Raw genomic sequence first — 19,087 nt, 5'->3', positions numbered from 1 at the left:
TTCTCCTCTTCCAGCTGCAGCCCGGTGGGGGCCCCCAGCCCCGAAACATTCCCTTCCGTCCCTGAGATTGGAGGGGCTGCCCGCCGCCCCAACCGAAGCCCCGGCCCCCCTCCCGGGGCCCACTCCCAGAAGCCCCCATCCCCTCCACCCCTTCCCCGGGCCTGGGCCCTGTGGAGAATGGGGAGGGACCTGGGGTGGGCAGGTGGGGTGGGGATGAAGGGAGAGGGGCAGAGGGAGGCCCAGGGGAGAGGAGGCGAATGATGGGGAAGGGCTGCGTCTAACCTGCTTTGAACACTTGGGGATTTCCCTCTTTCTTTCTTCTAAAATCAGTAAGACTTAACAGTGTAGAGCAAGAGCAAGCGTGGCTGGAGGACGAGTTGAAGGTGCTGCTGGTGCTGGTGCAAAGTGTTTATATTGTGTTGGCCTCCGTGTGTAGCTGGGAGAGAGGTGAGGGCAGCTGTCTGTTCGTCTGCTTCTGCACGGCTATGTGTGTGCCCGGGAGGACACGTGTGTGGTTGTGAGAAGGTTTTGTGGCTATGACCGTCTGGTTATGAGAGGTGTGTTTCGGGGGCGGGGGGCTGTGAACGTAGGATAACCATGCTGCGTCTAGGGGAGCAGCTCTCTCTCCCTCTCTGGCTCCGACTCCAGCCCCATCTCCTGCTCCCGCTCCCTGCCTGGCCCCGGCTCCCTCTCCGGCTCCGGCTCCGGCTCCGGCTCGGGGCCCAGCTCATTTGTTTAAATTTGCCGCCCCCCAGGGAGCCTCGTCGCCTATTGCTTCAAAAGGGGAAGCAGCCCCACTCAGACCAAGCCCCGTGTACCATGAGCTCGGCCACCATGGACTCCCTGAACTTCTCCGAGGACGAATTTGTGAGTAGCCTGGGCCCTGGGACTTCTCGCTTCTTCCCCCTAAAAGCAACGTCAAGCCCAGGGTGTGGGAGGTCACCCAGGCTGGACAGGTACCCTCTTCACATAACCTCACCTTTAGGCCCAGTAAGGTCATTTGAGCTTGAGGAGGATGTCTTATCTCCCGGGAAGGAGAATCCTAGAGGGGAGGAAAGGCTGTGGGAAGAGGAGGCCATGGGTCCGGCCGGGGGACCTCCAGAGAGAGAGTCTCTCCTCAGAGAAGCAGCGTGGCATAGTGGATAGAGCACGGGCCTAACAGTCAGGAGGTCATGGGTTCTAATCCCCTTGCTGCCATTTGTCTGCTGTGTGACCCTGAGCAAGTCACTTTGCTTCTCTGTGCCTCAGTTACCTCATCTGTAAAATGGGGATTGAGACTGTGAGCCCCATAAGGGACAGGGACTATGTCCAATTTGATTTGCCTGTAATAATAATTGTGGTATTTATTAAGCGCTTACTATGAGCAAAGCACTGTTCTAAGCGCTGGGGGATACAAGGTGATCAGGTTGTCCCACGTGGGGCTCACAGTTTTTTTAATCCCCATTTGACAGATGAGGTAACTGAGGCACAGCGAAGTTAAGTGACTTGCCCAAGGTCACAGCTGACTAGCGGCAGAGCTGGGATTAGAACCCATGACCTCTGACTCCCAAGCCCGTGCTCTTTCCACTGAGCCATGCTGCTTCTCTATATCCACCCCAGTGCTTAGTACAGTGCCTGGCACAGAATAAGCAAGTAACGAATACCATCATTAGTATTACGGACCCACCCGGCTGTCCTGAAATGAACAGACACTGGACCCCAAGCCTTGAGCCTCACCTCTGCTTGCCTTTCCCACTGGACCCCGGACAGAGGAGGCTGCTTGGAGATCTCTTGTGAAGAGGTGGCAAAGACGCAGGAAGTCGGAGATCCTATGATGATAATAGCAATAACTGTGGTATTGGTTAAGCTCTTGCTCTGGGCCAAGAGCGAGGGAACATACAGTAGAAACCCCCGACCCGACCCAGCCCCTGTCCCACATGGGAGAGAGGATGGGTACTGAATCCTCATTTTACAGAGGAGGCAACTGAGACCCAGAGCAACTAAGTGACTTACCCAAAGTAGCCCAGCAGGCCCAGTGGCAACTTCTAGACCTGGGCTTTGTCCGATAGGGCCCGCTGCCCTTCTCTAATAATAATAATTGTGGTATTTGTTAAGCACTGTTCTAAGCGTTGGGGTAGATACAAGATAATCGGGTGGGGCACTGTCCCTGTCCCACACAGGGCTCCCAGTCTTAATCCCCATTTTACAGATGAGGTAACTGAGACACAGAGAAGTGAAGTGACACGGTCGACCAGTGATGGAGTCGGGTTTAGAACCCACGTCCTCTGAATCCTAAGCCTATACTCCTGCCACTTGACCATGCTGCTTCCCTGGCGTCTCTCACGCTGCCCAGGGAGGACAAAGTGGATGATTAGAACTGCAGGCAGTAGGGGTCTGGGCCCCCCCACCTTCATCCCCCCAGCCCTCACACTCAGACCGAAAACCCCTCATTGCACTCACTTGGTTCAGGTCATTGCCCTCCTCCTGCCCACACAGTCCGCCAAAGTTGAGTCAGCGGGGAGCGGCATTTAACCCCTGACCTGGTCCAACCAGATCCCCTCATCCACCGTCTTTGGTCTCGCCCCTGGGCCTTGGGAGACTCTCGAAGATCGGAGGACCTAAGGCTGGGAGAGGATGAGTCACCCAGGGTGATAGGGTGGAGGATCCCGTCACCTCCCACTGGGGCTGGGTGGAGAAGAAAGTGGGTCCCTTGTAGATCAGAGGGGGTCGGAGTCCCAGGCCTACTGGTGTGGGGAGGGGTGAGCCGGGGAAGGGGCTGTTCCCCGGCTGAGCTACTAGAGAAGCAGCATGGCCTCAAGGAAAGACCACGGGCCTGGGAGTCAGAAGGACCTGGGTTCTAATCCCAGCTCTGCCACAGGTCTCCTGTGTGATCTTGAGCAAGTCACTTAACTTCTCTAGACCTCAGTTCCCTCGTGTGTAAAATGGGGATAAAGACTGTGGGCCAGGGACTGTGTCCAACCCGATTAACTTGTCTCTACCCCAGTGCTTAGAACAGTGCTTGGCACATAGTAAGCACTTAACAGGTACCATAATAATAATTATTATTATATTGCCAAAGAAGGAGCACAGAGTTTGGGGATTCTCCTGTTGGAAAGAGGATGGTAGGGGGGGCGAGCCTCTGACAGGGGCCTGTTTGGATCCCAGACCTCAAATCCCCCTCTGACCTCTTGTGGGGGGGGGGGTCCCTCCCACGGGGGCAGGGGCAGGGCAGGAAGGGGAACCGAAACCCCATTGGCCCATCTTTGGCTCACGACCTCCTGGTGTGCAGAGTTGGCCACAGGCAGCTGCAGAGGAGGGATTGCTTGGCGGGGGTGGGGGACCAGATGCTGCAGGTGGCAGCTCCGTGGCCAGAGCTGGACCTTCCCGCAGGGGAATGGGGGGCCCCCTAATAAAAATAATCATCATCAGAATAATTGTGGTACTTAAGAGCTTACTGTATGCCAAGAACTGGGGTAGGTACAAGACACCACCCCTGCCCCACACGAGACTCACAGCCCAAGGGTGAAGAAGGGGTATTTAATTCTCCATTTTACTGATGAAGAAACTGAGGCATAGAGAGGTTAAGTGATGTTGACCAACAGGCAAGTGGTAGATCCAGGATTAGAACCGAAGACTTCTGACTCCCAGGCCCATACTCTATCCTGAGAAGCAGCGTGGCTCAGTGGAAAGAGCACGGGCTTTGGAGTCAGGGCTCATGAGTTCGAATCCCAGCTCTGCCACTTGTCGGCTGTGTGACTGTGGGCAAGTCACTTAACTTCTCTGTGCCTCAGTTCCCTCATCTGTAAAATGGGGATTAAGATTGTGAGCCCCACGTGGGACAACCTGATTCCCCTATGTCTACCCCAGCGCTTAGAACAGTGCTCGGCACATAGTAAGCGCTTAACAAATACCAACATTATTATTAACATTATTATCCACTAGGCTACACTACTTCTGCACACTTCCTCCTACTAGGGGCTTTTGAGCTGATCCCCAGGGAACCCCTGTGAATCTCCGAGAGCAGAGTTGTGGTGCCAGATGTCAGTAGACCGGAGCACAGTGGAGGCAGAGCTCTGGGCACTGGGGATGGCAGAAAGATGGTGGCATCTGGAGGGTATCCACCTGCCCTACCCCAGGCTCCCCCAACTAGACCTGTGGCAGCCATGTTACCATCTGTTCTCTAGAGAAGTAGCTTGCGATGGTGGAAAGAGCATGGGCCTGGGAGTCAGGAGAACTTGATAACAATAATAATCATCATCATGTTGGGATTTGTTAAGTGCTTACTGTGTTCCAGGCACAGTACTAAGCTCTGGGATCGGTACAAGCAAATCGGGATGGATACAGTCTCTGTCCTACATGGGGGTCACAGTCAAAATTCCCATATGACAGATGAGATAACCTAGGCAAAGAGAAATGAAATGATTTGCCCAAGGTCAACTGGGATGAGAACACAGGTCCTTCTAACTCCCAGGCCCACGCTCTCTCAGCTAGGCCATGCTGCTTCCCATGGGATGAGGGGTTCTTATCCCAGCTCCACTGCTTGCTTGTTGTCTGACCTTGGGACAGTCACTTAACTTCACTAGATCTCAGTTTCCTCTTCCATAAAGCAGGAATTCAATAAGAGAAGTAGCATGGCCTAGTGGATAGAGCAAGGGCTTGGGAATCAGAAGGACATGGGTTCTAATCTCAGGTCCACCACTTGTCGGCTGTGCCTTAGTTACCCCATCTGTAAAATGGAGATTAAGATGTGAGCCCTATGTGAGACAGGAACTGTGTCCAACCCAATTACCTTGTATCTACTCCAGGGCTTAGTACAGTGCCTGGCACAGAATAAGCACTTAACAAATACAACAGTTATTACTTGTTCTCCCTTCCCCCTTAGACTGTGAGCCCCATGTGGGAGAGGGACTGTGTCTGACCTGATTATGCCGTATCTCTGCCAGGGCTTAGTAAGGTGCTGGGCACAGAGCAGGCACTTAACAAATAGCCCAGTTATGAGTTTCCCCCATCCCAGCAACAGCATTCAAACCAGCACTAAATCCTGCTGGTTCTACCTTCACAATATCGCTAAAATCCGTCCTTTCCTCTCTATCCAAACTGCTACCAGATTAATCCAATCACTTATCCTATCAAGACTTGATTTCTGTATCAGCTTCTTTGCTGACCTCCCAGTCTCCTGTCTCTCCCCACTCATTCTTTAGTCTGCTGCTTGGATCATTTTTCTGCCAAAAAGTTCAGGCCACATTTCCCCTCTCCTCAAGAACCTCCGGCGGTTGTCCATCCATCTCCACATCAGAGAAGAACTCCTCAGCATTGGCTTTAAAGCCCTCAATCACCTTGCCCTCTCCTATCTCACCTCACTATTCTACTACAACCCAGTCCGCACACTTCACTCCTCTAATGTTAACCTTCTCACTGTGCCTCGGTCTTGCCTGTCTCGCCACCAACCTCTCGACCACATCCTGCCTCTGGCCTGGAATGCCCTCCTTCCTCATTATCGGACAGAGAATTACTTTCCCTCTGTTCAAGGCACACTGAAGGCACATCTCCTCCAAGAGACCTTCCCTGACTAAGTCCTCCTTTCCTCTTCTTCCCATTCGCTTCTGCATCACCCTGACTTTCTCCCTTTATTTAACTGTGCTCCCAACTGCACAGCACTTATGCACCTATCTGTAATTTATTTATATTAACATCTGTCTCCCTCTCTAGACCGTAAGTTATGGACAGGGAATGTGTCTGTTATATTAATAATGATGGTTTGTTAAGCGCCTACTATATGCCAAGCACTGTTCTAAGCACTGGGGTAGATACAAGGTAATGAGGTTGTCCCACATGGGGCTCACAGTCTTAATCCCTATATTACAGATGAGGTTACTGCCCAGAGAAGTTAAGTGACTTGCCCAAAGTCACACAGCTGACAAGTGGTGGAGCAGGGATTAGAACCCATGACCTCTGACTCCCAAGCCCATACTCTTTCCACTAAGCCACGCTGCTTCTTTTGTCACTGTATATCATTCTCTCCCAAGCGCTTAGTATGGTGCTTTGCACAGAGTAAGCACTCAATAAATATAATTGACTGACTGACTGACTCTGGGCAATCAATCAGTGGTATTTACTGAGTGCTTATTGCATGCAGAGCACTGTCCTAAGCGCTTGAGAAAGTACAACATAACAGAGTTGGTAGACGAGATCCCAGAGTTGGTAGACGGGAACCCTGCCCACAAGAAGCTTACAATCTACAGGGAGATGAACATTAAAATAGATTAGAGTGAGAGGGTGGGCCAGCTGGAGAGAGTTCTCCAGTTCAGGGCATCACAGGAGATTGCATTTCCCAAATGCCCCCAGATGGCAATCCACCGAACCGGCAAAACCTGTGCTGCCAGCAGAGAAGCGGGATCAGTCAATTGGTGGTATTGACTGAGCACTTTTGCCCTGAGCAGAACACTGCACTGTGGCTTGGGAGAGTACAGTAGAGTTGGTCGATCCCATCCCTGCCATCCCTGCCATCCCTGCCCTCTAGAAGCTTACCATCTAGTGGGGCACACAGATCTCAGGATCACTTGTGTCTGTTTATTGTTATAGAATAAACAAAGAACAGAGAAGCAGCATGGCTCAGTGGAAAGAGCACGGGCTGGGGAGTCAGAGATCATGGGTTCAAATCCTGGTTCTGCTGCTTGTCTGCTGTGTGACTTGGGGAAGTCACTTAACCCCTCTGGGTCTCAGTTACTTCATCTGCAAAATGGGCATTAAGACTGTGAGCCCCATGTGGGACAACCTGATCACCTTGTATCCTCCCTAGCGTTTAGAACAGTGCTTTGCACATAGTAAGTGCTTAACAAATGCCATCATTATTATTATTAAGGATGGGGAAAATGATAGAGATTTGGAATATTTATGTGTTACGGGCCTGGGGTGAGTATCAAGGGGCTTAAAGGGTAAAAAGCCAAGTCGATGCAGGGGAAGTGAAGGTAGGGGAAATAAAGGACTAGTCTGGGAAGGCCTCTTGGAGGAGATGTGATTTTAGGAGGTTTTTGAAGGTAAGGAGAATGGTGGACTGTTGGATATGAAGGGAGGGTTCCAGGATGAAGGGAGAATAATAATGAAGGGAATAATAGGGTAATAATATGGTACCTATTAAGCACTTTCTATGTGCCAAGCACTGCTTTAAGTGCTGGGGTAGATACAAATTACTCAGGTTGGAAGTAGCACCTGTCCCACATGGGGCTCAGACTCTTAATCCCCATTTTGCAGATGAGGTAACTGAGGCACAAAGAAGTAAAGTGAGTTGCCCAAGGTCACACAGAAATCATGAGGTGGAGCTGGGATCAGAACCCAGGTCCTTCTGACTCCTAGGCCCGGGCTCTATCCATTATGCCACACTGCTCGCAGAGAACTTGGACAAGGGGTCGGTGGCAGGATAGATTAAATCAATGCAAAGAGTAGGTCGGTGTTAGAGAAACAGAGTGAGCGAGCTGGGTTGTAGTAGGAAATCAGTGAGGTTAGATAGGAGAGAGAGAGCTGATTGAGTATCTGAAAGCCAACGGTGGGGAGTTGCTGCTTAATACAGAGGCGACAGTCAACCATTGGAGGTTTTTTGAGGATGGGAAGATATGGAATGAAGTTTTTTTTATTCCAGAAAAATGATCTGGGTAGCAGAGCAAAGTATGAACTGGAGAAGGGAGAGATAGGATGCAGGGAGGTCATTGAGGAGGCTGATGAAATAGTCAAGGTGGGATAAGATAAGTACTTGGATCCACAAGGTAGCATGGTAATAGTTTAGATGGAGAGGAAAGCGTGGATTCTATAGATAGTGTGAAGATAGAACCGACAGGATTTGATGCCAGATTTAATGTGTGGGTTGAATGAGAAAGTAGAGTCAAGGATAATGCCAAGGTGACAGGCTTGCGAGATAGGGAAGATGGGCTGCACTCTTCAGCGATGGGAAATACTGGGGAGGACAGGGTTTGGGTGGCAAGATGCGGAGTTCAGTTTTGGACGTGTAATGTTTGAGGTGTCGGTGGGATATCCGAGTGGAAGTGTCCTAGACACAGGAGGAAGTGTGAAACTGCAGAGAAGGAGAGAGGTCACGGTTGGAGAGGTAGATTTGGAAGTCATCCATGTAGAGATGGTAGTGGAAACTGCAGGAGTGAATGAGTTCTCCAAGGGAATGGGTGTAGATGAAGAATAGAAGGGGATCCAGAACTGAACCTTGAGCCACCCCTGCATTTAAAGGGTGGGAAGCAGAGGAGGAGCCTGAGAAAAAGGGGTCAGAGATCTAGAAGAAGAACCAGGAGAGCACAGTGTCAGTGAGGCCAAGGTTAGATCGTGTTGCAAGGAGAAGGAGGTGGTTCATAGTGTCAAAGGTTTATTATTTTGTTCTTTTTCTATGGAATTTGTGAAGTGCTTACTATGTGCCAGGCACTGTACTAAGCAGTGAGGCAGATACAAGCAAATCAGTTTGGACAAAGTCCACGTCCTACATGGGGCTCACAGAGAAGCAGCTTGGCCTGGAGAATAGAGGGACGGGCCTGGGAATCAAAAGGATCTGGGCTGTAATTCCAGATCTTCCATTTGTCTGTTGCATGACCTTGGGCAAATCACTTCACATCTCTGGGCTTCAGTTACCTTATCTGTAAAATGGGGATAAAGACTGTGAGTCCCATGTGGGATAGGTACTGTGTCCAACCTGATTAGTGTGTATCTAACCCCAGTGCTTAGTACAGTGCCTTGAACATAATAAGCGCTTTACAAATACCACAAAAAAAACCCTCATTTTACAGGTGAGGTAACAAACACAGAAGAAGTGAAGTAACTTGCCCAAGGTCACACAGCAGACAAGTGGCAGAACCAGGATTAGAACTCAGGTCCTTCTGACTCCCAGCCACGTGCTCTATCCACTAGACCTTGCTGCTTCTGCTAGGTAGCAGAAAAGTCGAAGAAGATTAGGATGGTGTAGGAGCTATTGGATTTGGCAGGTAGGAGATCTTTGAAGACTTTAAGGCAGTTTCCATGGAGTGGAAGCAGGAGCCAAGCCCACATACTTCGCTCCTCTAATGCCAACCTACTCAATGTACCTCGATCTCACCACTGTCTCACCCCCGACCTCTCGCCCATGTCCTGCCTCTGACCTGGAATGCCCTCCCTCTCTGTGTCCAAAAGACAACCGCTTTCCCCACCTTCAAAGCTTTGTTGAAGGCCCATCTCCTCCAAGAAGCCTTCTCTGACTAAGCCCTCATTTCCTCTTCTCCCACTCCCTTCTGTGTCACCCTTGCACTAGGATTTATTATTCACCCCTCTTTCAGCCCCAAAGGACTTATGTACAAACCTGTAATTTTTCTATTTATGTTAGCATCTGCTTTCTCCTCTAGACTGTAAGTTTGTTGTGGGCAAGGAAGGCATCTACCAACTTTGTTATATTGTACCCTCCCAAGCATTTAGTACAGTGATCTGCACACAATAAGCGCTCAAGGAATACAATTGATTGATTTAGGGGAGGGGAGAAGAGGGGAAAGAGGATGAGGGGAAGGGAGAGGAGAGAAGGTGAACAGGAGCCTGTTATTCATTCATTCATTCATTCATTCAATAGTATTTATTAATAATAATAATAATGTTGGTATTTGTTAAGCGCTTACTATGTGCCGAGCACTGTGCTAAGCGTTGGGGTAGACACAGGGGAATCAGGTTGTCCCACGTGGGGCTCACAGTCTTAATCCCCATTTTACAGATGAGGTAACTGAGGCACCGAGAAGTTAAGTGACTTGCCCAAAGTCACACAGCTGACAAGTGGCAGAGCCGGAGTTCGAACCCATGACCTCTGACTCCAAAGCCCGTGCTCTTTCCAGTGAGCCACGCTGCTTCTTGAGCACTTACTATGTGCAGACCACTGTACTAAGTGCTTGGAACGTACAATTCGGCAACAGTTAATTATCCATTACTCCAGGTTGGGCTGGGGGCTGGGGACAGAGGCCATTCCTACACAATCAATCAAATGTATTTATTGAACACTTACTGTGTGCAGAACACTGTACCACGCGTTTGGGAGGATACACTATAACAGAGATGGTAGATCCTTCCTCCCCTCAAGGAACTTACAGTCTTGAGGACTTGTAATCAATCAGTCTTATTTATTGAGCACTTGCTGTGTGCAGAGCCCTGTACTGAGCGCTTGGGAGAGTACAATATAGTGGAGTTGACAGACACTTTTGTATAGTCTAGAACTTACACACTTAGCCACTTGGACCTATAAGTGATTAACCTGCAAATCACTTGCAAATAGAGCACAAATCAGCCTTTGCCTCTTTTGAGGTCCTCAGCTCAAATACTTGTTGAGCTCCCCCTCCCCCTCTAACCCTAAACCCCCTTCCTGTCCCCCCCACCCCCAACCCGCCTTTGAATCCTGAATCTGGGGCAGCTCGGAGCGGGTTTCAGCGCACCGTCTCAGCGACTGTACCCCCTTTGCCCCCGCCCGCCGAGGAGATCTTGTCTCCTTTCTCTGTCTGACTCTCATAGCCCTTCATCCACCCCCACGGGTGACACTGGGGCAGATGGTTTAGCTCATCGGTGCCCTACACGTGTTCTGTGAGTTATAGGTTCCAGGAAAAAGAAGTGGGTGGTTGCATCGCAATGGGCAGGAAGGGTTACAGGTGTCTGGGCAGAGCCTTGCAGATAAAGCCCTCATCTTCTCTCCCAAATCCTAATCATCAAAATCATGGTGGCATTTGTCATGCTCTTACCATAGAAAAAGACAGGTAATAATAATAGTATTTGTTAAGCGCTTACTATGTGCCAGGCACTGATCTAAGCATTGGGGTAGATATAAGGCAATCAGGCTGTCCCGCGTGGGGCTCACAGTCTTAATATCCATTTTACAGATGAGGTAACTGAGGCACAGAGAAGTTAAGTGACTTGCCCAGAGTCACATAGCTGACAAGTGGTGGAGCCGGGATTAGAACCCATGACCTCCGACGCCCCAGCCTATGCTCTTTCCACTGAGCCATGCTCCTTCTAGAGTTAGAGGCAAGACCATCGGGATCAGGTTGAACTCGGTGTCTGCCCCTATGCAGAGTTCACAGTCTGACAGGGAGGGAGAGGCGAATAATGATGGTATTTGTTAAGGGCTTACTATGTGCCAGGCACTGTACTAAGCTCTGGGGGGGATACAAACAAATCGCGTTAGACACAGTCTCTGTCCCGCCTGAGGCTCACAGTCTCCATCACCATTTTCTAGATGAAGTAACCGAGGCACAGAGAAGTGAAGTGATTTGCCCAAGGTCACACAGCAGAAAACCGATGGAGCAAGGATTAGAACCCATGACCTTCTGATTCCCAGACCCATGCTCTATCCTCTATGCCATGCTGCTTCAAGACGTGAATTGAAGCCCCATTTTACAGAGGAGAAAACCGAGAGACAGGGAAGTTATGCCATTTGCCCAAGGTCACACGGCAGGCAAGTGGCCGAGTCAGAATTAGAACCCAGTTCCTTTGGCTCTGAGGACAGTGCTCCCTCCAGTTCTCCCTCCTACTGAGACTGTGAGCCCCATGTTGGATCTGATTATCATGTATCTACTCCAGAGTTAGTACAGTGCTTGGCCATAGTAAGAACTTAAATACCACAATTATTATCATTATTATCATTTTTCTAAAGCACTGTTCTGTCCACATCACTTCACCCCTCAAAAACCTTCAGCCTATCCAAACCTCCAGTGGTGGCCTATCCACCTCCACATCAAACAGAAACTCCTCCCCGTCGGCTTTAAGTCACTCCATCGGCTCTCCTCCTTACACGCTCTCCTCTCCCACTCCACCTCAGCTCGCACGCTTCATCCCTCTCAACCAACCGACTCTCCTTCCTCCTTCTAATCTCTCACTTCCAACCTTTCGCTTAGCCCCTCCCCGCTGGAATTCCCTCTCCTTGGAGTCAGAAGGACCTGGGTTCTAATCTTGGCTCTGCCATATGTCTACTGGGTGACCTTGGTCACTTCACTTCTCTGTGTCTCAATTACCTCATCTGTAAAATGGGGATTAAGATTATGAGTTCCGTTTGGGATAGGGACTGTGTCCAACCTCATTTGCTTGTATCCACCCCAGCAAGTACAGCAGTGTTTGGCACATGGTAATCACTTAACAAATTGTGTAAGTCCATCAATGGGCAGGGACTGTCTCTATCTGATGCCGATTTGTACATTCCAAGCGCTTAGTACAGTGCTCTGCACATAGCGCTCAATAAATACTATTGAATGAATGAACAAATACCACAATTATTATTATCTGGCAGTCCACTGCTTTCCCTATCTACAAAGCCCTTCTGAAAGCCCATCTCCTCCAGGAGACCTTCCCTGATTAACCTCTCCTCTCTCCCCCCGTAATCCCCAACAACTGCTGCCTCAGTGCTTTCATGTCTCTAGACATGTCACTATTCATTCATTCAATTATATTCATTCATTCATTCCACTGTATTTATTGAGCACTTACTGTGTGCAGAGCACTGTACTAAACGCTTGGAAAGTACAATTCAGCAACAGAGAGAGACAATCCCTACCCAATAATGAGCTCACAGTCTAGAAGCCGGAGACAGACAACAAAACAAAACAAGTAGACAGGCACAATAATAATAATAATGTTGGCATTTGTTAAGCACTTACTATGTGCAGAGCACTCTTCTAAGTGCTGGGGTAGATTCAGGGTAACCAGGTTGTCCCATGTGGGGCTCACACTTTTAATTCCCATTTTTCAGATGAGGTAACTGAGGCACTGAGAAGTGAAGTGACTTGCCCATAGTCACACAACTGACAAGTGGCCGGAGCCTGGATTAGAACCCACGACTTCTGACTCCTAAGCCCATGCTCTTTCCACTGAGCCACGTCCATCAAAATATATAAGCATAATCGTAGATATATACACATCATTAATAAAATAGAGTAATAAATATGTACAAATATACACAAGTGCTGTGGGCAGGGGAAGGGGGTAGAGCAGAGGGAGGGAGTAGGGACAATGGAGAGGAGAGGAAGAGCAGAGGGAAAGGGAGCATTTTATTTATTGAACGCTTACTATGTGCAGAGCACTGTACTAAGTGCTTTCCCACCCCACCCTATCCCTAGATTTTATATTCTATTGCTCTTCCTCACCTGTCACATATAACGTCCGTCTCCTCCTCTGGATGTTGAGCTCCTCGTGGGCAGCGATTGTGTCTACTCACTCTAACGTATTCTTCCAAGTGCTTAGTAGAGTGCTGTGCGCAGAGTAAGCGCTCAGTGAATTCTATGGGCTGAGGTGGCCGGCCTGGAGCTCTGAGGTCCTCTGGACTGCGTCGGTCTCTACTCCTTTTGATGCCGAAAGCTCAGAAAGGTTGAGCCAACTGCCCTAAGTAACCCAGCAGAAAGGTGTGGAAGCCTGTATTCTAACAAATAACCCCACCTGGACCTCACCTCTGCTTGTGGGGCTTCCTCTACACTGTAAGTTCATTGTGGGCAGGGAATGTGTCTATTATATGGTCATATTCTACTCTCCCATGTGCTTAGTACAGCTGCTTAGAGAAGCAGCATGGCTTGGTGGAAAGAGCCCAGGCTCAGGAGTTAGAGATCTTGGGTTCTAATCCAGGCTCCACCACTTGTCCCCTGTGTGACTTTGGGCAAGTCAATTCACTTCTCTGGGTCTCAGTTACCTCATCTGGAAAATGGGCATTAAGACTGGGAGCCCCACGAGGGACAACCTCATAACCTTGTATCTACCCCAGCGCTTAGACCAGTGCTTGGCACATAGTAAGTGCTTAAGAAGTGCAATAATAATAGTAAGTATCGTTATTAATATTATTATTATTATTAGCTGAGGCACCTACCCTCCCTTCTCCCTGCTCCGCCTAATGACGAGATTGGTGGGGTGGTTGGGTGGTGTGGGGGCAAAGGGGAGTGTTGATGGGGTCCAGAGAGGGAAGGGTCTACACAGGTCGGGGAGGAGGATGTGGGGGATGGATCCGGTGGCACTAGGAGGTGGGCTGGGAGGGAGAGAAGCCCAGAGGTCAGAGGATGGGGGCAGAAGATCCCCAAAACCCAGGAGCCCCACTCCCCTTAAAGTCAGAGCAGCTTCGATTAGTTGGGGATTCTGAGTCATTTCCCAAACTGGGAGAGGGTTGAGGAAGGAAGGGGGGAGGGGGGAACAGGCAAACAGGTGTCACTGCCGCAGCTGTGAGTGAAAGGTATGAAACACCCAAAAAGGCCTTCCGCTGTTGCGGTTAGCCGGATAAACAGCCTGAGAATGGGGGATGGGGGGAGGGAGAGGGTGTGCCAGGGCGGGGAGGGGAGAGAAGGGAGGCCGCATGGCCTCCAACACCTGGCCCGTTTCCTCCCCCTCCTCTATCTTCCCCGCCACCCTCTCCTTCCCCCTTCCCAGCCTTTCCTCCTCCCTTCTCTCTCCCAAGTCCTTTCCCCTTCCACCCATCCGGTTGGGGGGAAACGGGAATCCTGTCCAGAGCAGGGAGGGAAACGGAGGCAGGGAGGATGCCAGAGCTGTGGGAGGTGAAGGGGGTGTCCCCAGGAGGGGTGTAGTGACCTACGGCGAGTCACTTCACTTCTCTGGGCCTCAGTTACCTCATTTGTACAATGGGGATAAGAGCGTGAGCCGCAAGTGGGACAGAGACTGTGTCCAACCTGCTTACCTTAGATCTACCCCAGTGTTTGGGACAGTGCTCGACACATAGTAAGCGCTTAACAAGGACCGCAATTATTGCTATTATTAGTAAAGGGCCTTGCGGAGGGGGGCGGTCCCCTGTGGTCCCCTTGGCCGGCTCCCGCCCACTGAGCCGGACTAAGCCTCCAGGATTCCCCGGCGACTCCCGTGGGGGACGTGGGAGGGGGGAGGCCCATCCTGACCGTGTCCCCGCCGCCACCGCCCCCGTCACTACTGTCGTTCCAGAACCACCTGGACATGAGCGAGTTCACCAACTACATGGATGGCAGCAACTTCAGCGAGGTACCCCCGCTCCTCTTTGGCGAGTTCGTGTGCCCCCTGGAGGTGGGGGGCCAGGACCCCCTGGGCCCCTTCAAGGCGGCGTTCGTCCCGGCGGCCTACACTCTGGTCTTCCTCCTGGGCACGGCGGGCAACACCCTGGTCCTGGTGGTCCTGGAGCGGCACCGGCGGGCCCGCAGCTCCACCGAGACCTTCCTGCTCCACCTGGCCGTGGCCGACCTCCTCCTGGGGCTGACCCTGCCCTTCGCCGTGGCCGAGGGGGCCGCCGGCTGGATCTTCGGCCTGGCCCTCTGCAAGCTGGTGAGCTCCATGCACAAGGTCAATTTCTACTGCTCCAGCCTGCTGCTGGCCTGCATCGCCGTGGACCGCTACCTGGCCGTGGTGCACACCATCCACGCCTACCGCCGGCGCCAGCACCGCTTCTCCGTCCACGCCACCTGCGGGGCCATCTGGCTCCTCTGCCTCCTCTGCGCCCTCCCCGAGCTGCTGGTGGTGGAGGTCAGCCCCGTGGGGGTCAACGGGACCCTCCTCTGCAGCTTCCCGGCCCACCTGGGCCTGCTGGGCAGCGACGTGCGCCTGGCCTCCCGCTTCCTCTACCACGTGGGCGGCTTCTTCCTCCCCGTGGCCGTCATGGGCTGGTGCTACGCCGCCATCGTGCGCTCCCTGTGCCGGGCCCAGCGCCGGCCCCAGCGGCAGAAGGCCATCAAGGTGGCCATCGCCGTCACGGTCATCTTCTTCCTCTGCTGGTCGCCCTACCACGTGGTCATCTTCCTGGACACCCTGGTCAAGCTGGAGGCCCTGAGCCGGTCCTGCCGGCTGGACCGCCAGCTGGGCGCCGCCATCACCGTCTGCGAGTTCCTCGGCCTGGCCCACTGCTGCCTCAACCCCCTGGTCTACGCCTTCGTGGGCGTCAAGTTCCGCAGCGACCTGCTGCGCCTGCTGGCCGACCTGGGCTGCGTGGGGCCCAAGCGGCTCCGCCGCCTGCTGCCCAGCGGGCACAGGGCCAGCAGTTCCGAGTCCGACAACGCCACGTCCCTCACCACCTTCTAAGCGCGTGCCTCCCTCGTGTCCACCGCCCCGCCCCCTTACCCCGAGACTCCTGGCCGGTTGTGGGAGCGGAGGGGGGCGGAGGCAGGGACCCCGGCCCTGGGGTGCCCAGGACAGAGTGGGGGGCTCTGCGAGCCCCCGGCTGCAGGAAAGATGTTCCAGCTCCTCCCGGGCCCACCGGCCACAGGGAAGCCCAGCTGGTGGGGAACCTCTCCCCAACAATTGACAGAGCTGAGTGAAACTGCAGCTTCCCTTCCCCCCTCCCTCATCCTCTGACCGGCCACTTGTAACCCCAGGGGTTTTCTCGGCAAACAGGAAGCTTCGGTTGACCCAGTTCAGCTTCCCAGAAACCAAGACTGCCCTCGACCCCCACCCTGGGCCCTCATCCCCCCACTCCCACCCCCAACCAGGGCAGAGCAGTGGGGAAAAGGCCAAGGTGTGGGGTTGGTCCACTGAGCCCCAAAATAGACTGATGGGCAGTGATGGAACTGGGGCCTGACAGGTCCCCACCCACCCCCCTCCCCCGCCACCTCCCACAGGCCAGTCAGAAGGGACCCTGGGGCAGAGGAGGGATGAGCCCCGCTCAGGATGAAGCCTAATCAATCCATCAATGGTATTTGTTGAGTGCTTACTGTGTGCAGAACACTGTTCTGGGTGGTTGGGAGAGTTCAATCCAACAGAATCAGCAAACAGCTCCCATGTCCATTGTGAGTTACAGGCCAGGGTTGCGCCCGCTAATTCCTCAGCCTGGGCCAGGTCGGGGGGAGGACGAGGGCGCGGAATCCTGCCGGTCACCACAGGAAGAGACAGAAGCCCAGAGAGGCCAAGGAAACAGAAGTCATAGTGGGCAGGGATTTTCAAAGGTCACCTCATCCGGCCCCCCGTTTCTGAGCCTGCCCTAGTCCAGCCGCTCACGGTCCCGGGACCTGGACGCCCCCGGGGGGTCTTGTGAAGGGTGTGGAGTTAAGTCTGCGGGCCCCGAAGGCCGGGCCCCCATTTCTCTGGCAGGCACCGGGTGGACCCCTCCCAGAATGCCTCCACCCTCTCCCCCCAAGGGGTTCGGCCCGTCAGAAGGAAGCAGCCTCGGTGGGGGAAGTTCCGTCCATCCTTCCCCCCCAACCTCCGCCCGCTCCCCATCTCTAAGAGAACAGCACTCGCTTGGAACCAGAGGAAACTGCTTCTCGGTTGGTCGGTGCCCAGGGGGCACGGGGACCGGGACCGCCCAGTGCCGTTCTGGACCCGGACTCCAACACCCCCCACACCCTTCTGGACCACCTCAGAACTGTACAAAAGACTTTACCAGCTCAAGCTGATCTAGAGTCAGACCCCCTTCACCTGCCCCCACGCCCCGCGCTTCCCCAGCCCCGGAGGGCCCCAGAGGGCAGGGGTGCCCGGACGAAGCCAAAGATGCGGGCCCCTCCCCTAACCCGGTGGGCCCCACGGATCAGGGTGTGAGTGGAAACCGCCGGACACAGGATGCGGGCACGGGCTGGGTTTTGATTTCTTTTTAATAAAAAGGCACCTATAAAACAGGTCAATACAGTACAGCCAGCACAGAGACCCCCAGAACAAGCCTAAAAATTGTCTCAAAATAAAAACCGAGAGGATGTCTTCACATATTGTATTTATATATTTATATTTATATATATTTATATAATGATACAATGGGGGGAGGCGTGGACACGGGGTGACATCACTGTGACTGGGAAGCTGGTTTGGGGGTGAGGCAGAGGAGGCGGGGGGAAGTTGCGGGGGAGGAGGGGGACCCCCTACCCCTTTGAGGGCAGAGGACACAAGTCCAGAAGAGAAGCGGGGAGCTGGGAGGCGGGCACCGGGCACACAAGCTGAGCAAAGAACCACGAGACACAAGACGGGCACAGCTCCAAGCTCCCGGGCGATGGGCAAGGGGAAGGGGGGAAGGGATGCCCAGGCGTGGCATGGAGAGAGGGGCTCACCCACCTCCTAGACCCTCAAGGATGGGTGGGAGGTGAGGAGTCAAACTCAGAGCCATAGGACTCAGGAGCCAAACACTGACTCATCACGGACAAGATGGACCAGTCGGCCTGCTGGGTTCCACCAAACCTTCTTCCCTTTTGTTAATCCTTGACTGAGAATGGGGTGAAGGGCAGTGGGACCCAAAGAGGCCTCTGCCACTAGCCTGCCTCCCCCGACCCCGACCCAACAACCCTCCTCACAAGTGAAGAAAGGAGGTTTCTTCATTGGAAGGGAGAGAAAGGCTGGGTATGGCTTTTAATCCCCTAGACCCCCACCCCCCCAGCTCCTGGCTGCTGGTGGGGAGCAAGGGCGGAGAGAGGGCAAGGTTGGTGAAGGGGTAGAGCTCTGGGGCTGGGGCGGTCCCTGACTTTACCTTCCTATTCGAGGAGCTGGGGACGGAAGGGAAGGGGGTCAGAGAAGGGGCCGGTGGTGCCGGGGCCCTGAACCTGCTGGCCCCAGCCTGGCGTTGGGGGTGATGGGTGGGCGCGGAGGCAGGCCCGGGGAGGGCATACCCATTTCAGCCACACTGCCTTCCTGGGGGCAGGGTCTCGGCTGCCTCACTGGCAGAAGGTGGAGGCCCAGCCGGAGCAGAAGCCAGCGGCAAGAGGGCACCCCCTCCCCACGGCTGGCAGCTCCCCTTGGCAGCTGACAGGATGAGGAGGTGGGGTCAGAGATGGTAGCGGAGCCCACACCCCCTCGGCCCCTCGCCGCCACCCCTCCACCCCCCAAATCCCTACAATTCTTGGCTCCTGGAGGAGGGGTCTGGGAGGGGAGCCTGCCAGAGGGAGGGGTCAGAGGCCTGAAGGACCCGCAGGTGGCAGGGCAGGGGCCAGCCATCAGACCCTTAACCCGAGAGGGCGGACGGGGGGCTGAGTCGGGGGTGAGCCGGGGGACGGGGGGTTAGGGGGTGCTTTTCATCCTTTGAGTCTCCTCTTAAAACACAGAAATACAGAACACTCTTGAACCGGCACAAGCTCAGGGCTCTATTTACAGCACAGGCCAAGCCCACCCACCCATTTTCTGCTGCGGGGGTCGGGAGGAAACAGGAGGACCCCAAACCGAGGGAGGGGCAGGAGAGAGACAGAGAGCCGGAGCAACAGAC

The 19,087-nt window shown here is 53.4% G+C and overlaps 1 protein-coding gene across 1 annotated transcript; it reads left to right on the top strand.

Annotated features, from left to right (window-relative positions):
• Positions 1 to 299: 299 nt before the first annotated feature.
• Positions 300 to 16,479, top strand: CXCR5 (C-X-C motif chemokine receptor 5). The gene is made up of 3 exons (XM_029075819.1): positions 300 to 447; positions 756 to 867; positions 14,890 to 16,479. Exons 2-3 carry the CDS (start codon positions 820 to 822, stop codon positions 15,991 to 15,993), a joined length of 1,152 nt encoding a protein of 383 aa, XP_028931652.1. The 5' UTR covers positions 300 to 447; positions 756 to 819; the 3' UTR covers positions 15,994 to 16,479.
• The last annotated feature ends 2,608 nt before the right edge of the window (positions 16,480 to 19,087 follow it).

This window comes from Ornithorhynchus anatinus, chromosome 11 (genome assembly GCF_004115215.2).
Source record: "Ornithorhynchus anatinus isolate Pmale09 chromosome 11, mOrnAna1.pri.v4, whole genome shotgun sequence".
NCBI classification, from domain to species: domain Eukaryota; kingdom Metazoa; phylum Chordata; class Mammalia; order Monotremata; family Ornithorhynchidae; genus Ornithorhynchus; species Ornithorhynchus anatinus.
Note: the sequence above shows the minus strand (reverse complement) of the source record. Positions and strands in the feature narration are given on the sequence as shown.